Here is a 16416-nt window from a genome sequence, read left to right as displayed (position 1 = left end):
GTAAAATCATTTTGGCCTCACGGACTTGTGAGGAAGAAATGAGACAAAGTGTTTCAAGCTCTAATCATAGTAAGTGATGCACGGTAATGTTAACTAAACATTTCTTAAGTACTTACTATAAGCCACACACTCTTCTAAGCATTTTGAATGTATTATCTCATTTAATCCCCATAACAACTCTATGACATGAGTCCTATTAGTATCCCCATTTTACAGATGGATGAGGAAACTGAAGCACAGGGAATTGAAGTAACTTGGCCAAGGTTATGAGGCTACCAAGATTTGGAGCCACTAAATCTGACTCCAGATTCCTCTGTTTTTGTTTGTTTTTTTGGAAATCCCTACTCAGAAATCCCTACGTTCTGAATGTTCAGCAAATGATAACAATTATCATTATTACCATAGAGTCATGGAGTATTAGTGTCTTAAGTTTAGAAGGACTTCTGAATACTGTCCTTTATCCCAAAGTCAAGGAACCCCTGGGGATGCAGGGACACTTTTTAGAACTGCATTTGAAAGAACCAGGAGCAGATAGAGATGCTATCCTGAAAAGGGGGCCTGTCTTTCTCATGGGGTGAGGGGAAGGTCCCTTAGCCTTCCCAGATTCCAATTAATATAAGCTCCTCCTATAAGGGTTAGATCCTGTGACTCTCCCTGCACCCCCCCACCCCCCATCCCCTTCCCAGGAAAGACTCTCCACTTTAAGGGGGCTGAAAGGGGGGATTGCCTGAGTCAGGGTTTCTGGATTCACAGAAGGGGTCTTCCAAACCTCTCCCTCCTCTCCCAACCCGGGATGGGAACTGAGATAGTGGAAAGCAACCCAGATCTGACAATTTGTTCCTTCTTTATTCCTCCCAGTAAACTCCCCTCTCCCTGGGGTAAGGGCTGAGGCCCAGTACTTACTGGGAAAGAACCATTCACTTAGACCAGGTCCCTGGACATTCATGAAGAGGATGCATAGCACCAGGAGGCTCAAAAGTCCAGAAGATTTCATTCTGAAGAGGGACCTGCCTGTCTGGTGGTTCCAGAACTTGGAAATGTCTGGCTGCCTTGGCCCTGCCTATTCCTTCAGAAGCCAGCACCTTCCGTATAAGAACTGGAGACAAGCCAGCCACCCCCTTTCCTGCTGGGAACGCCAAGTTCCAAGGTCATACGTGGGACTAACTGGTACCCACAGCTCACAGCACGGGGGGGAGGGTCTCTTGTTGGATGGCTCCTGGCCCTGACCCCTAGGCTGCGCTGGGCTGGGCCCTCTGGTCAACCCAGGGAGTGGGCGAAGCTGATCTCACACTTTCCAGGCTGCCTTAGGCATGAATGCCACCATTTTGGGTCTTCACCTTGGTAACTTGGAGAGCTGTGGAATGTCCTCATCCTTCATTCGTTTTGCATTTACTTGCATGCCAACTAGCACACCCCTTCTGTTTGTCCCTGACAATGTGTCTCTATCAATCTCTTGGTAACTCATTGTTTCTCTGGGACGCTTTGTGCCTATATCTAACTTTTTTTCTTTTTCTGTGGGTCTCCCGTGGTTTCTGTGTCCCTTTCTCTCTCTCCCACAGTTTCCTCCCATCCTTCTCCCTTTTATCTTCTCTTTGGGTCACTCATATTCTCTGACTAAGGCCAAACAGTAAAGATGTTGCCATCGAGTAGGGTGTGGGGAAAGAATCGGGCTGATTACAGAGTCTTCAGCCGGTGTTTGTCAAAGTCATGTTGCTTTGAGAGCAGCAGAGAAGGTCAGAGCTTATAAGGGAGCTTCTATCTTCTGCCACAAACTCCTCACTGTCTGAGGAGGAACCGTGAGATGAAGGGAACTGTTCTAGAGACTACAACTGAATGAAGTTCAGTAACACCGCAGAGTCTGTGGGTTCTAACTGGGCTGGTGGAAGAGCTACAGGAAAGGGGGTGCTGGTGACCTTGGCAGTATCCTGCAGCCACAGAGTCCGCAATGCCAGCCACTCAGTTGGGCCTGGTTGCAGGGAGAGACATTCTTCAAAGAGTAGATGTTATCTGCAGGGCTCCCGTTTCCTTCCCTAACTAGGTGTTACCCTTTTGGGCCAAGCTTTATTCTCCAAATTTTCCTACATGACAGACAGAAGCCACCCTTATCATCAGCAAGTGACTATATGGTCACAAAATTTGGGATCACAGACAGAGCCCCCATGGGAATCCCATCCTGCCAACTTCACAATCTCACTTAAGGAAGATCCCACAAGAGATAAGGGGTAGAGTTCCTAATGAGTAACCGAGGCATCCTAAGCAGTGCTGTCCTCTTATTCTACTTCCCATCTTCTCCCAAACTCAGCCCAGGAGAGAGTGAAACCCAGAATAATCAGGTGGAAAGGTTCTGAGGGACCATCAAGCCCCATTTTGTCATTTTATAGATAGGGATCATAGGTCAGAGAAGTGAGGTTGCTGACTGAATGTCACCGAGCAAGTGAGTGTCAGAGATAAGGTTGAGGGAGCTGAGCATATCAGTTCTTGCCACAGTTCACTAGGGAATCTTCTGGTATCCATGTGGATATAATACTGATATTTCACTATGGAGTTGAAGGTGGAAAGGAATGGTGAGTCCAAAAGGGATGAAGAATCACCAAGACCATGTCCACCCTGTGAGCACAGACCCCTGGCCCTCACCCTGCTGTTCTGCCGCTGGTCCACACCCACCGTCCAGCTCACCACGGATGATGATATTGCTACACTCACTGTGGACAGTGGCTCCAGGGTGTGATGGTGGACATGGACCCAAAGGACTCCTTTGTGGGCAGTGTGGCCTGGAGCAAGAGAGGCATCTTGACCCTGAAGCACCCCATCGAACATGACATTGTCACCAACTGGGAGCACATGAAGAAGATCTGACACCACACCTTCTACAGGAAGCTGCATGTGACTTCCGAGGAGCACCTCATGCTGCTGACCTAGGCCCCCCTGAACTCCAAAGCCAACTGTGAGAACTTTAGCCAGATCATGTTTGAGACCTTCAACACCCCAGCTATGTAGTTGGCCATCCAGGCTGAGCTGTCCCTGCATGCCTCTGGCCATACCACTGGCATCATGATAGACTCTGGTGACAGGGTCACCCACACTGTGCCCATCAACAAGGGCTATGCCCTCCCTCCTACGCCCTCATCCTGTATCTGGACCTTGCTGGCCAGGACCTGACCAACTACCTCATGAAGATCTTCTGGGAGCATGGCTAGAGTTTTACCACCAGGGCCAGGTGGGAAATTGTGTGTGACTTCAAGGAAAGGGCCACTGCTGCCTCCAGCTCCTCCCTGGAAAAGAGCTACAGGCTGCCCATTGGTCAGGTGATCACCGTCGGCAACCAGCAGTTCTGCTTCTCTGAGGCTCTCTTCCAGCCTTCCCTCCTGGGTGTGGAATCCTGTGGCATCCATTAAACTACCTGCAACTCCATCATGAAGTGTGACATGGACATCTGCAAGGACCTGTATGCCAACACAGTGCTGTCTGGTGGCACTACCAGGTACCCAGACACCAACAACAGAATGCAGAAGGAGATCACCGCCCTGGCTCCCAGCACAATGAAGATCAAGATCATCTCTCCCCCCGAGCACAAGTACTCCATGTGGATTGGTGGCTCCATCCTGGCCTTGCTGTCCATATTCTAGCAGATGCGAATCAGCAGACAGGCGTACAAAAGGTCTGCCACTCCACCATCCACCACAAATTATTCTAGGCAGACTGTTCCTTGGCTGCATTCGTTACACCCCTTCTTGATAAAACCTAACTTGCTCAGAAAACAAGATGAGATCGGCATGACTTTCTTTGTTTTTTGATTTTTGTTTTTTTTTTTTTGGTTTCTTCGTTTTTGGTTTGACTCAGGATTTAAAAACTGGAATGGTGAAGGCAACAGCAATTGGAGCTGACATCCCCAAAGTTTGACAATGTGGCCAAAGGCTTTGTATGTTGTTCTTTTTTCTAAACAGTCATTCCAAATGTCATGAGATGCATTGTTACAGGAAGTCCCTTGTCCTCTGAAAAGCAACCTGCTTCTCTCTAAGGAGAATGGTCCAGTCTTCTCCCAAGTCCACACAGGGGAGGTGACAGCACTCCTTTTGTGTAAATTATGTAATGCAAATTCTTAAAATCTTTGGCTAATACTTTTTAAAAAGGCAAAATATTTATATGATCTGAAGAGAAACCAGAGTGATACTTTTTAACTTTGGTTTATTTTGAATGATCAGCTATCGTGGCCCCCTCTTTTTCCCCCAACTTGAGATGTCTGAAGGCCTTCAGTCTCCCTGGGAGTAGGTGGAGGTGTGGAGGCAGCCCAGGCTTATCTGTACACAGACTCAAGATTAGTTCAGTAAAAGTGCACACCTTAAAAAAAGGAAAGGGGGGAGAAGGTGATGTCATTAGTGGAGACAGAGGCTCAAGACTCATGGAGTCAGTAAATGGTTCCCAGGGTTCCCAATTAAGGTTGCATTTATTTTTGAGACATAGTCTCACTCTGTCACCCTGGGTAGAGTGCAGTGGTGTCATCATAGCTCACTACAACCTCAAACTCCTGGGCTCAAACGATCCTCCTGCTTCAGCCTCCCAAGTAGCTGGGACTACAGGTGCACACCACCACGCCCAGCTAATTTTTCTATTTTTTAATAGAGATGGGGTCTTGCTCAAGCTGGTCTTGAACTCCTGAGCTCAAGTGATCCTTCTGCCTTGGCCTCCCAGAGTGCTAGGATTACAGGCGTAAGCCACTGCGCCCAGCCTGGGTGCATTCTTTTCTAAATTTTCTTTAAAATAAATTAAAACTCTTTCTGGTTGTTCCATTCTATTCTGTCCTGCCTAATTTTCAGGCCTGACCAAGGGTCTCACTTCCCAAGCAGGTCGAACTAGATTTATGTCTTTGGAGCCTGGGATGCATCATGGTTTTGGCCCTTCAGTCACCTAATTTCTTAGAGAAGGCTGGGCAGAGACCTACCTGGGTCTTTGCCTGTCTGTGACTCATCTCTTCTCATTGAGGGCCATAGTGCCCTATCTCTGCCTCAGTGCCACTTCTGTTCTAGGACCAATGCTGTGCTCAGAATGGGTGACTCCACGGAGAACCAAGCAGACTGGCCTCTGTCTGGCAACTCTTGCTTTTGAATTAGACCAAGACCTGTCACATGGACTGATTTTCTGTCACTGGCTTTCTATGTTGTTCTCTGTGCCTCTAACTGTATTACTAAGTGGCATGTTTGCTTCCCCCCATGGGCTCTGAGCTCCATTACACAAAGCTGTGTCTAGAACCGAGTACTTAGAACATGAATAGTCTGAGAGGAAATGGTACATCCTGCTGGTGAGCGAGGTAGGTGGGGGGATTGGTAGGTGTGTGTATAGGTAGGTGAATATATGGATTGATGGGTAGCTAATAGAATGATGAATAGGAGGATAATTGAATGAGTAGGAAGGGGGATGGTGAGGGAAGCGTGGATATTTGGGTGCATGAATGCATAGATTATGGATAGGTGAATGACTGGTTGGCTGGAGATGTGGATTGGGTTGAATATAAGGATGGATAGGTTAATGATGGGATAGTGGACCTATTGATGGAGGCTGTTCGAAGGGAAGGTGCATGAGTGGATTGGTGTGTGGATGGAGGCAGATAGGTGTAGAAATCATGGGAAAGAATGTTGATGGGTATAAAGTAATTTGTGTGAGAGAGAGAGAAAGAGAGAGGGAAAGAGGTAAATGATAGGTAGATGGATTAAAGACTGGATGTAAAATTGGCAATTAGGTAAATAGAAGGAATATGAGTAAGAAGGATAAGTGGATGGACACAGGGGTGGGGAAATAGATAAATTGAAAGGTGTATCAGTGGAAGGATAGGTGAGTGGGGATTGGGTACTTGGATGGATGGTGAGTGAATGGGTAGATTAGTAAGTGGATTGCATGGTTAGCAGGTAGATGGGTGGGTAGAAACATGAATGTATGACTGAAAACATGAACCAAAATTAAAGATATGAAAAGAATCACATAGAGAACAATTTATACTACTCTAAAGTAATATAGGGAAAATTGATCAATTTTAGCAAAATATAAAAGACCTAAATTCACAGAAGAGGGGGTAGAGAACCTACAGAGACTATAAGATGAAATATTTAAAATTTACTAAAACATACCACCATAGAAGGTACATGATCTAGATGCTTTTGGAGCTGCATTTTGTGTATCCTTCAACATACAGAGACTTGGTATGCTATTAAAAATATTTCAGATCATAGAAAAAGTAGGTACATTTCCCAATTATTTTCCCATGCTAGTTTTGTGAAAATAATATGACCCAAATAGCAAAACAAACAAAACATATTAACCTACTTTTCTTTTGACTATAAATAAGAAAATTCTAAATAAACTATTTGCTAAAAAAACCCCAACAGTGTATTGATACAAGTATACCATCAATGTGATTAAGGTTATTCTAAGAATGCAAGGATGGTTCAACCTATGAAAATTAATGTAGGTTTTTTTTTTTTAAAGCCAGTCAAATTTAGTAGTGGGGGGTTAAATGTAGGTTATTAAGACAACAAATTGGAAGAGAAAAATCATTATATGACTATACGCTTAAAAAATACATGATAAAATTCAGCAATCATTTTCAATAGCAGCTGTAAATGGATAGGAAATAACCCTAAAAAAGGAAATAACCTAAGTGCATAAAATCTGTTTATCCCAAATCCAACAAATGTCTTTTTATACTACTGCAGTAGCTATTGACTTGAAAATAAGGAAGTAGACATAGAGAGATGCTATTGCCTTTATTTTCAACCTTATTTCAGAGATTCTACATAAGAAGACAAGAAAATGATGTCATGAAGTTGGATAAAAAGAGTCAAATTTATCATTATTTTCAGATGTTATGAATATATATAATCAAAGTATCCCTATTAAATATTGTTATACTTAATAAGATCATTTGGCAAGGTAGTTGGATACAAAACTGATAGCTTTTGATTATGCTACTCATAATTAATTATTTTGATGATAGTATTTTCTACTTACTGTTCAAATTTGGGGTTCGATGCATTTCAGTCCACAATCTGTGCAGCACTTTTCCACCAATGGGCAGTCATCATCCTGCAGGCACTTGGGTTTGTCAATCTTGGGACACACCAAGGGCTTGCGTGGGCAGAGACCTGTTTTGACTTTATAGAGTGAAATCAGATACTTGATGTTGAAATACTTGGTCATAATTTGAGACAAATTTGGGGAATCCTGGGACTCTCAAATAGGGTTTTATTCTGATTAAGCTTCTTACCCTTTCCCCTACAGTAACAATAGACTGGAGGAGGTGGAGTATCAACTTTCTATGGCGAATAACTTGAAGAGAGTCAAAAAAGTCTTGCCATCTCTGATTCATGCAATATGATAGGATAACTGCCTGCTCCAAAAGAATTAATGGATTGGGGTTATATAATCCCAGAGTACCAGAGGTGGAAGGAGTATTAGGAAGCACCCAGAACTTTCTTGTTTTATGAATTGTAGGAATTGAGGACCATATGGGGGAAGTGAGTTGCCTAAGGCCACACAGAATGCAAATAGAAAGTTGAAGTCTGTTGAAAAGCCTTTAACTCTTGCTACCATAACATGGTGTACCTTAAAAAACTGACAATCCCTGGGACTACATGTGGGAATAAACACCAGGTTAGAGTTGGCTTCTACTCCAAGAGCATTTGCTACCAATCTTTTCCCCAGGCCACCTTACAGGATATGACTGTGATGCTCATGCTCTGAAGTTCTGTGCAGACATGAGAGCTTATTAGGAATATACCTAATGGTTATAAATTTTTTTATGAATCAGTGGATATTGTCACATTGCAGGTCATTGAGGAATGAGACTCAGAACAAGTAAGTTTTCTTGGGGGAAGGATGGAGAGTGATGATTGGGTTTGAAGAACAGCACAATAGTCTTCAGAGCTCAAGAGGTCAACATCGGGGCACTATCTGGGCATTAAAAGGGGCCCAAGGGGCCCACACACCCAAGGTTCTTCAAAGGTCAATGCAAGGGGAATCTGAGATTCAAGACACCCCCATTTCATGGGACAACATGACATCCTTGGCATATGCCCAGTAGACTTGGGCAGGTATATCTCTAGTCCTCACCTGTCCAGGCCCTGGCGCAAACAAAGCCACATGTGGATTCACAACACTTGTTCCACTTGGGGCAATCAAAGTCACTCATACACGAAGCTGGACACTCCATACGATCAGTGAAAGGAAAGAGTGGGCACTGTCCTTCCTTGGCTAAAGCAAGAGCAGATGTGAGTTTCTTCAAAGCCCACCCCATTTCACCACCCTTCAAACAGCTTTTCCTTCTCTTTGAAGCTAGTACTTCTTTCTGCAACTTGGTTCATCCCACCCCATCCATTCTTAGAAATATCCAAGAATGACATTTCCTCACCATATCATGGGATATGGTAGAGAGGGTGTTGGGCTTCGTGCTTGAAGCCCTGAGGTAAAGTCCCAGTTCTGCCATTTAATGAGTGACTTCAGTTTCCTTCTCTGTAAAGTAGGGGTAATCATCTGAAGTCTACACAAATCAATGCAAGCTATTTTAGGATATTTGGTTTTACTTTGAATGAAATGGGGAGCCACTGCAGTGTTCTCAGTAGAGGAGTGACATAGTCTGACCCATGTTTTAAAAAGGTCATTGTGGCTACTGTGTTGACAATAGACTGCACGAAGGATGGAAGCAGGGAGACATTTTAGGAGGCTGCTGCAGCAATCCAGGTGAGAATACGGAGCCTCAGATCAGGGTGGCAGCTGCAGAGGTGGTAAGAAGTGGTCAGATTCAGGATCTACTTTCAAGGTAGAACTAAAATTATTTCCTGACTTAATGGATGTTATCTGAGAAAAAGGGGCATCAAGTGTGATTTTAAAGTTTTTTCAACCTATTAATAGGTGAGGAGAACTATGAATAGGGCAGATTTGGGGTAGGGGAAGGAAGGTAAGTGATTCCATTTTAGACAAGTGAAGTGTGGGTCATTAGGACATAGATGGTATTTAAATCAATTCTTTGGGATTTTGTGCATGCCTGTTGTTGTCCTTATCTGATTACAAATTCTATGAGGGCTTCTCCAGGAAAATTCTTCTTCCCCCAGTCAGGCTCAGGTCACGGCATGCTTGACTCTCAGATTGTCTCTGAGTCACAACCTAAGTTTTCCACAAAGCAACCTAAGCCCATTTCCCTGGCTTTGTCTTCCTGATGCTCTGGGGAGAGAAGACTGAGGCCTCGTCCACAGCACCATTATTCCTCAGAGCTTCCCATAAAGGGAAGCTTGTGGTCTCTGTTTCATCATGCTCTACTCCTGACCGACCGTGGGTGCTCAGGCAACTAACTTTACCTCTCTGTCTCTATTTCCTTACGTGTAAAGCGGTAGCGATGGTACATCTTTCAGCGTGCCTCACAGATTCTGAGGTTGACGTTGCAATGCTGCCTCATACATCACAAAGGGCTGCATTTTGAAGATCAATGTTCACCACCTCAATTGTCACCATTTGGTGAATCCACACCACTGGACGGCTACCATGTCGAGTCTTTGTGTTTTTGATCACATATACTCCTACCAACAACGCAAGGAGGTGTTTGCTATTATTCCAGTATCACAGGGGAGGGAACTGAAACTCAAAGAGGTGAAGAAACTTGCAGTAAGTGGGAAGGGTCAGATTGTAATCCAGGTCATTTGACTCCTAAGTGCTGTAGGACACCGTCTCCCAACATTACTGGTGATCATTATACTAAGGAAGGAATCCACAGGCTTCCTGTCCACCCCATCCTACTCTCCACTGCCAGTGTCTACACTTACTCCATGGGATTCCAGAGCTGGCTTTTCTATGGTTCATTCTTGGGTAAATCCTCAGGGTGGTGCTCAACAGGTTTATATGATGAGGAAATTTCTTCCAAGGAATAGACCTGGCTTTCAGGTCCCATTGGCCAAAATTTATTAACATTTTATGTATATTGTGTCATTTTTTTGGCAGAACAATTCCATAGGTAAATACTACTATATCTTCATTTTATAGACAAGAAAATTGAAACTCACAAAGGCAGACAACTGGTCCAAGACCTCCTGGCCAGTGAATGACAGAGCTAAGACTTGAACCAAGAAAGTTTAACCTCAAAGTCTGAGCCTATAACCTCCCTGGTATACTATTTCTAGTTAAACTAGGCCCTCTGACTGCCAGGATATGGGTCTCACCAACTGACATGCAGGCCGCCTTGCAGTCATCATTGCTGAAGAAGTTGTTTGCATTCCCAAGGCAGCCCCTATATATAAAGGGTTTGCAGCTACTTTTTTCAAAGTCAAAATACCAGCGCTGTAGGTTAAGCTTACATATTCCTTCCTTCAAGGGCAGTGTGCAGGGTTCTGAGGGCAGGAAAAAAAGAAGGAAGAACATAAAAGGTAGAGATAAAAGAAGGAAGTCAGGTCCCCAGCCATTCTCATAGTCCATGGTATTATCATCCAAGTCACAGAAAGGGGCTCAGTTAAAAAAAAAGAAAGGCTAGGTTCTAGTCCTAGTTCTACTACTAATACTCTATATTGTACAGTACCTCCTAGAATCACTCTTCGTTGCAAAGAATATTATGAAGAGCATATAAAAATATTGTACTTTGAGCTGATCTTTCTTCTCCATTGCTCTGAGCTTCAGGAGGACAAGACCCTTGTTGGAAATAAAAAATCAGATAAGATCACTCTGAGATCACGATGAAGTGAGACAAAAACAAGGTCACTGTGAAACCTACGAGATACCAAACACTTCCCTCTCCCAGATAACATGCGTGATTTAAACTTCTCTACCAATTATAGCTTTACCTTCACTCTAGTCTGTCCTCTGTATAGTTAAGATTCACTGGGACACCCAGTCACAGAATTTTCCCACTTTCTGACAGACACAATCTAGAGCAAGCCCTCACTCCTTTAGACCCTTCCCCAAATTATCCAGTCAAAACCCAAATCCTATAATAGATTCTTTCTAACAGCTTCTTGCTGAGATGCCTCATGGTTGTCTATGGTGAACATTCTCCCACATTGCAACAAGGAATAAACCCAGTTGTTCAACTGTAGGTGTGTTCCTGGTGGTCTTTGTCCAAAGGACATCGACAATAGATATTTGTTGAATAAATGAATGATGAGTGAGTGCATGAAAGAATCTTTATAAAACGCACAGTTCCTTGAGTTACCAGAAAACCTCCTTGAAGGCCAAAGAGTCCCCAAATGACTCCAGCATCTAAACTGACTGAGGTTTGCTTTTGCCACAGTGCCAACAACAGTCTCTCGATGCAGAGTGAGCATGCAACAGGTATTAGTTATTTGTCAATGACTGAATGTTGACCAAAGAAGACTAACATTAATATTATCTCGTTGATGGCCACCATGTCTAGACTCATGGTCTGTACTCAAGGGTTGAGAATTGAACAAGAGAATGAGAAAAGCGTGAGCCCTGGCCTCTTTGTCCTGCCATCCCGCCAGTTCTGGGCAGAGCAAGAAGAGGGAAACCTCAAAAGGCAACTTTGCCCTCAACCTGGATGCCACTACCTTGATAGGGATCCAAGCATTTCTTCCTACAGGCAAAAATGCAGCACTTCAGGTGTCCGATGCAGTCGAAATCCGTTCTGCAGTAGTCCTGAATTTGAACGTTACAGGTAATCCTTTCTCCGGGGCACACTCCTGGTTTCTCTGCAAGAAATAAATGTCCACACTCACATCCCTTGAGAGTTTCAGCTCTTCTCCTCCCATGGCAAAGGGGAGTATGAAATTCTCTCAGCCCCATCCTCTACTTTCAATTCTCGATTCTTGATCTGCTTATATTTAGGGGCCAGGTCTGTTTCTTACCACTCTTAGCCCATTTAGATGGATCTGAATCAGGAATTCGTGCCCAGGTAGAATGGAAGAAGGATCTTGGATTCCAGGGCAAGGGGTTAGGTAAGGACCTAGACCCTTGTCTTAAATTTAGGAGCTTCCCTCTCTTTTTGAAACTTAATATTTTACTGCTTAACTCGTTTTCCTCCAGTATCTTGGTTGATAGGGGAAATTAGTAAGGAGTGGTGGAAACATCATGGAAATAGAAGTCAGGAGGCTTAACTTTGGCCCTTGGCTACTGGTAAACTCAAGACCAATCTGAGTTCGATTATATGACTTCTAGGTTACCTCTAAGGGGGGAAGGAATGGTGGAGTGGAAGGAGAACTACAGTCAGACAGATGTGCCTTGGGACCCTGGCTCCAACACTCACTAGCTAAATAATGATGGGAAAGTATTTTCCTTTGTCTGAGCCATCAGTTTTCCACCTTTAAAATGAGAATAACAATCCCTACTTTACAGGCTGCTTATAACAGTAGACAGAGATGATGTCCATAATGCACTTATCACAGCACCTGGCCCAAGGTAAGAGCTTGGCAGGTGTGGAGTTTGCTTCCTCCCTTTCTAGGGTTAGACACGGCTTCCTGATTTCATGTGCTTGTGGTAGACAAAATTCTAAAGTTGCACCCCCAAGATTCCCATCTTCTAGTTATTGAATCAAACACTAATGTAGATACTGTTGTGAAGGGATTTTGCAGAAAAACTCAAGTCCCAAGTCAGTTGACCTTAAGATCAGAGAATAACCAAGTGGGCCAGACCCAATCAATTGGGTCCTTTAAAAGCAGAGTTTTCTTCTGATTGGTAGAGAAGAAAAGATCAGAGAGATTCAAACTATGAGAAGGATCCAGTCGGTAACTTTGAAGATGGCTGAGGCCAAGTGCTAAGGAATGAGGGTGACCTCTAGAAGGGACAGCCAGGAAGGGAGCCTTAGTCCTACAACTTCAAGGAAATGATTCTGCTAATAACCGGTGATCTTAGAAGAAGACACTGTGTCCCAAATGAGAACTACATCCTTGGCTGACACTTTGACCTCAGCCTCGTGAGAACCTGAGCAAAGAATCTAGATGCACCACGCCAGATTTCTTATCTACAGATAATTTGTTACACAGCAACAGATAGACAATACAGTGCTTAATGTGGCTCCGCGGCTCTACACTGGGTATCCCTCCAGTGGAGTCTGACCAGAGAGGCATGATCCTCTTGGATACTACTGAATCATGGAATTATAGAACTTTATTTAGAATTGGAAGCACCATATTTATCATAAGCACCACCCTAATTTCACAGGTTTATAAAAATGAGGTCAGATAGGACAATATAGTGAATTAGGGGCAGGTCTGGGACTTACAATCCAGGACTCAATTCAGAAGCCCCACGTCTTCCCTGAAGACTGGCCACTGAGAATTTTAGTACTTTCCAGCTATAACTTTTAACCTTCATGGCACCCTTAATGCACCCTCCAAGTATGGCTTGAGGCTAAGAAGAGTATATGGCTCCTAATTTGGAGCATTCATCAAAATCATCTGTGCATCTTCCAAAACACATAGACTCTTGACTGAATCAGAATCTCTAGAAAGAGAGGCCTAGGGACCCCACTTTTTAAAAAGAACCCCAGGCAATCCTGAAGCAGGCAGTTGGGCACCAGGATGTAGGCTTCTACTTGTTCTAGGTTTGGGAACAGGGAGAGTTAATAAAATCCAATAGGACACCTCCAAAGGGGTAAAGAGGCATAGAAAGGGAATCCTTAGGATTGTGAAGACAAACGAACCCTCACTAGTATTGATTCCAGCCTCCCTTCTGCTTCCAGGAGCCATTAAAACCTTTGGTTGAGTTTCAGTCATTGTGGCTCCTTCCCCATTGTCAGCTTGAACTCTCTCTTAAAACCCTCCTTCCTCCCTGGTCGGCTTTTCTCAGCCACTTGCCTTGTGTGTATAGCCTTCTTCCTGAACACCCCAGGGGGCTCTCTGCATCTACTGGGGAATTCTGGCCACATCTGTCTCCTGACATTACCTGACACATACTTCCTAGTGATCACATCTCTCGACTGTGATTCCCACATGGCTCTCCAGACACAGCCTCTATTCCAAACTAAAGGCCCTATTTCCAACTGCCTAGGAAAGACGGTATTTGGGCATCTCGTAAGCACCCCTGTTCTAACATGTTTAAGATGGAACTAGTGTCTTGCTGTGCCTAGGCAGCACCTCCTTACTCTCTGTTCCCCATCTTGGTATTTGGCATCGACAGGTCCAGTCTGTTATTAGAATCCAGAGATTCCTTCCTCCCTCTCTGCCACCCCAGCATCGTATTAGTCATGGGCTTTGGTCAATTCTATCTCCAAAATCTCTCTCCAAGCCCCTCTCCTCTCCCTCTTCACCACCCCCACACCGCCTCCCCCCCGCCCCCCAGATCGGCACCTGAATTCATCCTCCTCTTTTCTTAACTATGGAAACAGCCTCCTCACTAGTCCTCCCCCTCAGGTTTGTACCTGATGACTCATTAATTTAAAAAAATTAAACTTGGAAAAAACACATAACAGAAAAAGTTAGAGAAATAATTTGGGGGGGCAGGTGAGGGAAGGCTTTGGAGGGTCAGCGAGGCGAGCAGGGGTAGCTGTCTATCTACAGTAGAGGTGGCCTCACAGGACCCCAGTCCTCGCCTCTGTCTCACACTCCATCCCCAAGAATGCCTCCCAGGGCTGCAGCTTTTCTGAACCCACCTTTGATTTCCTCAGCCAGCGATGCAGCGCTCTGCTCCAAAGAGAGGGAGAGAAGCAGCAGGAAAATTACATTCCTCCAGGAGAGGGTGGAGATGTGGAGAGGAAGGTGCCTGTATGAATGAGAAGAAGAGAGGCAGGAGTTAGGTACAATCTAAAGACAAGATGTGTGCAGAGGAAACTTAGAGATGACCCACCAAATTCCCTTAGTTCATGGACAAGAAAACTGACACTCAGAACGTGGCAGGGATTTGTCTGAGGTCCGACAGTGAGTCAAGGTAGGTCTAGGACAGTCAGTTCCAGGACCCTGCCCAGTCGCCCCATACTCTGCCATGGTGCTTTGCTTTGTCCTACCCAGACACTTGCATGCTGTCTCGCTCCCAGGTAAGAGGCCACACTTGAATGATCACGGAAATTTGTTTGGAATGGTTGCAGGGCTGGTTTGCCCACAGTCACTCCTGGTGCAACCCCAGACACCAGTGAGCATCTTTTCTTTGTTCCACTGATGACAGAAACAGATGGTATGAGATTTTCCAGAGGGCTGGGACAGACCCTACTGGATCTTGGTGCCAAAGAAGCAAAAATGATCCCAGATGACCTTGGGTTAACCAAGAGATTCCTCTTAGTCTTCTTTTGCTACCCAAGCCTAGGATCTTACGATACTCCCAGGCACGATAAACAGATGATCTCCCACTTACTCAATCCCGCATTGTCTATATATCTCTTCATGACCCTTATGTAGTTTTTATTTTAAGTTGTGAGGAATGTATAATGCCTTACCATATTAACTCTCAGAGTAAATGCATTTAAAAATAGCAGGGGGTGGGGGAAGGAAGGCAGGGAGGGAGGGAGGGAGAGAGAGAGCATTTATGTGGCTGTCTAGAAGTAAAGACTTGTGGCAATTTATCCCCCCTCTTTGATTTTGGTCCTGGCTTGGTCACCTATAGCTGCAGCATATCTTGGATCCTCAGTTTCCTCATTTGGAAAATGGGAATAAAACCACCAACCTGGTGGAAAACTTACTGTTTGGAGTTAGATCTGAATTCACATCTTGGATCCACCACCTACCACCACATGGTCTTGGCTCGGCCCATCAAGCTCACTGAGGTTTGTCATAAAGGAAATAATAACGGCACCTACCTCGTAGACACAAGAATTAATTGAACTATTGTTGTAAAGCATGGTAACTGGCTTATAATCAGTGTTTAATATATTTTATCCAGCTAACAAATAATAATAATTTAGTGAATGCCAAAAATGGTACCTATTACCTTTTTAGCTTTTGAGTTCCCTAGTCCGGGACTGTGAATATTATTACATCAGTTTCCTTAAAAGATTCACCAAAAGGTCCTATGATGCCTTAAATTCTTATGGTCAAGTCACCTTTTGGTTTGAAATTCTACTGTTTCACCTGGTAACACTTAGTAACCCAGTGTTGAGAACTGGTTGATCAGACAAGCCTGAGTCAGTAGAAAGCAGAGCTTCACGACGGTGTGGAGGGAGAGACACAGATTAATAGGATTGCCAAGCATAATAGAGGATGCCCAGTTATAATTTCAGGGTGAGTATGTCCCATGCAATATAGAGAACATAGTTCTACTAAAAAGTTACTTGATGTTTATCTGACATTCAAATTTAACTGGTCATCCTGTACTTGTATGTGCTAAATCTGGCAACGTTAACACAGAATGGATCCATTTTGATCAGAGGGGGTTTTGTTCGGGTAGGAGACTACAAAACATGGATCTTGTGGGGAGCTGCACAGCAGGGGCTCGGAAGAACCAGGACAGACCTGGAACGCACAGTCACAAAGGTGCCATGGAAATAACAAGCCAGGAATGAAGATA

At 44.3% G+C, this 16416-nt stretch overlaps 2 protein-coding genes and 1 pseudogene across 2 annotated transcripts in view; 1 reads left to right on the top strand and 2 right to left on the bottom strand.

The window, feature by feature from the left end:
- The window catches only part of EPPIN (epididymal peptidase inhibitor), a 5232-nt gene extending 4202 nt beyond the window's left edge, over positions 1–1030 (bottom strand). The window contains exon 1 of the mRNA XM_012657918.1: positions 904–1030. Coding sequence (XP_012513372.1) covers positions 904–994 — 91 coding nt within the window. The 5' untranslated portion in view covers positions 995–1030. The remainder of the gene's footprint in view (positions 1–903) is intronic.
- A 1549-nt stretch (positions 1031–2579) lies between these two features.
- LOC105821229 lies at positions 2580–5103 on the top strand (annotated as a pseudogene).
- A 1899-nt stretch (positions 5104–7002) lies between these two features.
- Positions 7003–16416, bottom strand: part of WFDC8 (WAP four-disulfide core domain 8) — a 17228-nt gene continuing 7814 nt past the window's right edge. The window contains exons 3-7 of the mRNA XM_012657897.1: positions 14573–14682; positions 11535–11675; positions 10197–10364; positions 8101–8241; positions 7003–7142 (exon numbers count right to left, since the gene is read on the bottom strand). Of these exons, the coding sequence (XP_012513351.1) occupies positions 7003–7142; positions 8101–8241; positions 10197–10364; positions 11535–11675; positions 14573–14682 (700 nt within the window). The remainder of the gene's footprint in view (positions 7143–8100; positions 8242–10196; positions 10365–11534; positions 11676–14572; positions 14683–16416) is intronic.

This window comes from Propithecus coquereli, unplaced genomic scaffold, assembly GCF_000956105.1.
Source record: "Propithecus coquereli isolate 6110/MARCELLA unplaced genomic scaffold, Pcoq_1.0 Scaffold566, whole genome shotgun sequence".
Lineage (NCBI taxonomy): Eukaryota > Metazoa > Chordata > Mammalia > Primates > Indriidae > Propithecus > Propithecus coquereli.
This window is presented reverse-complemented; position numbering and strand designations above follow the sequence as displayed.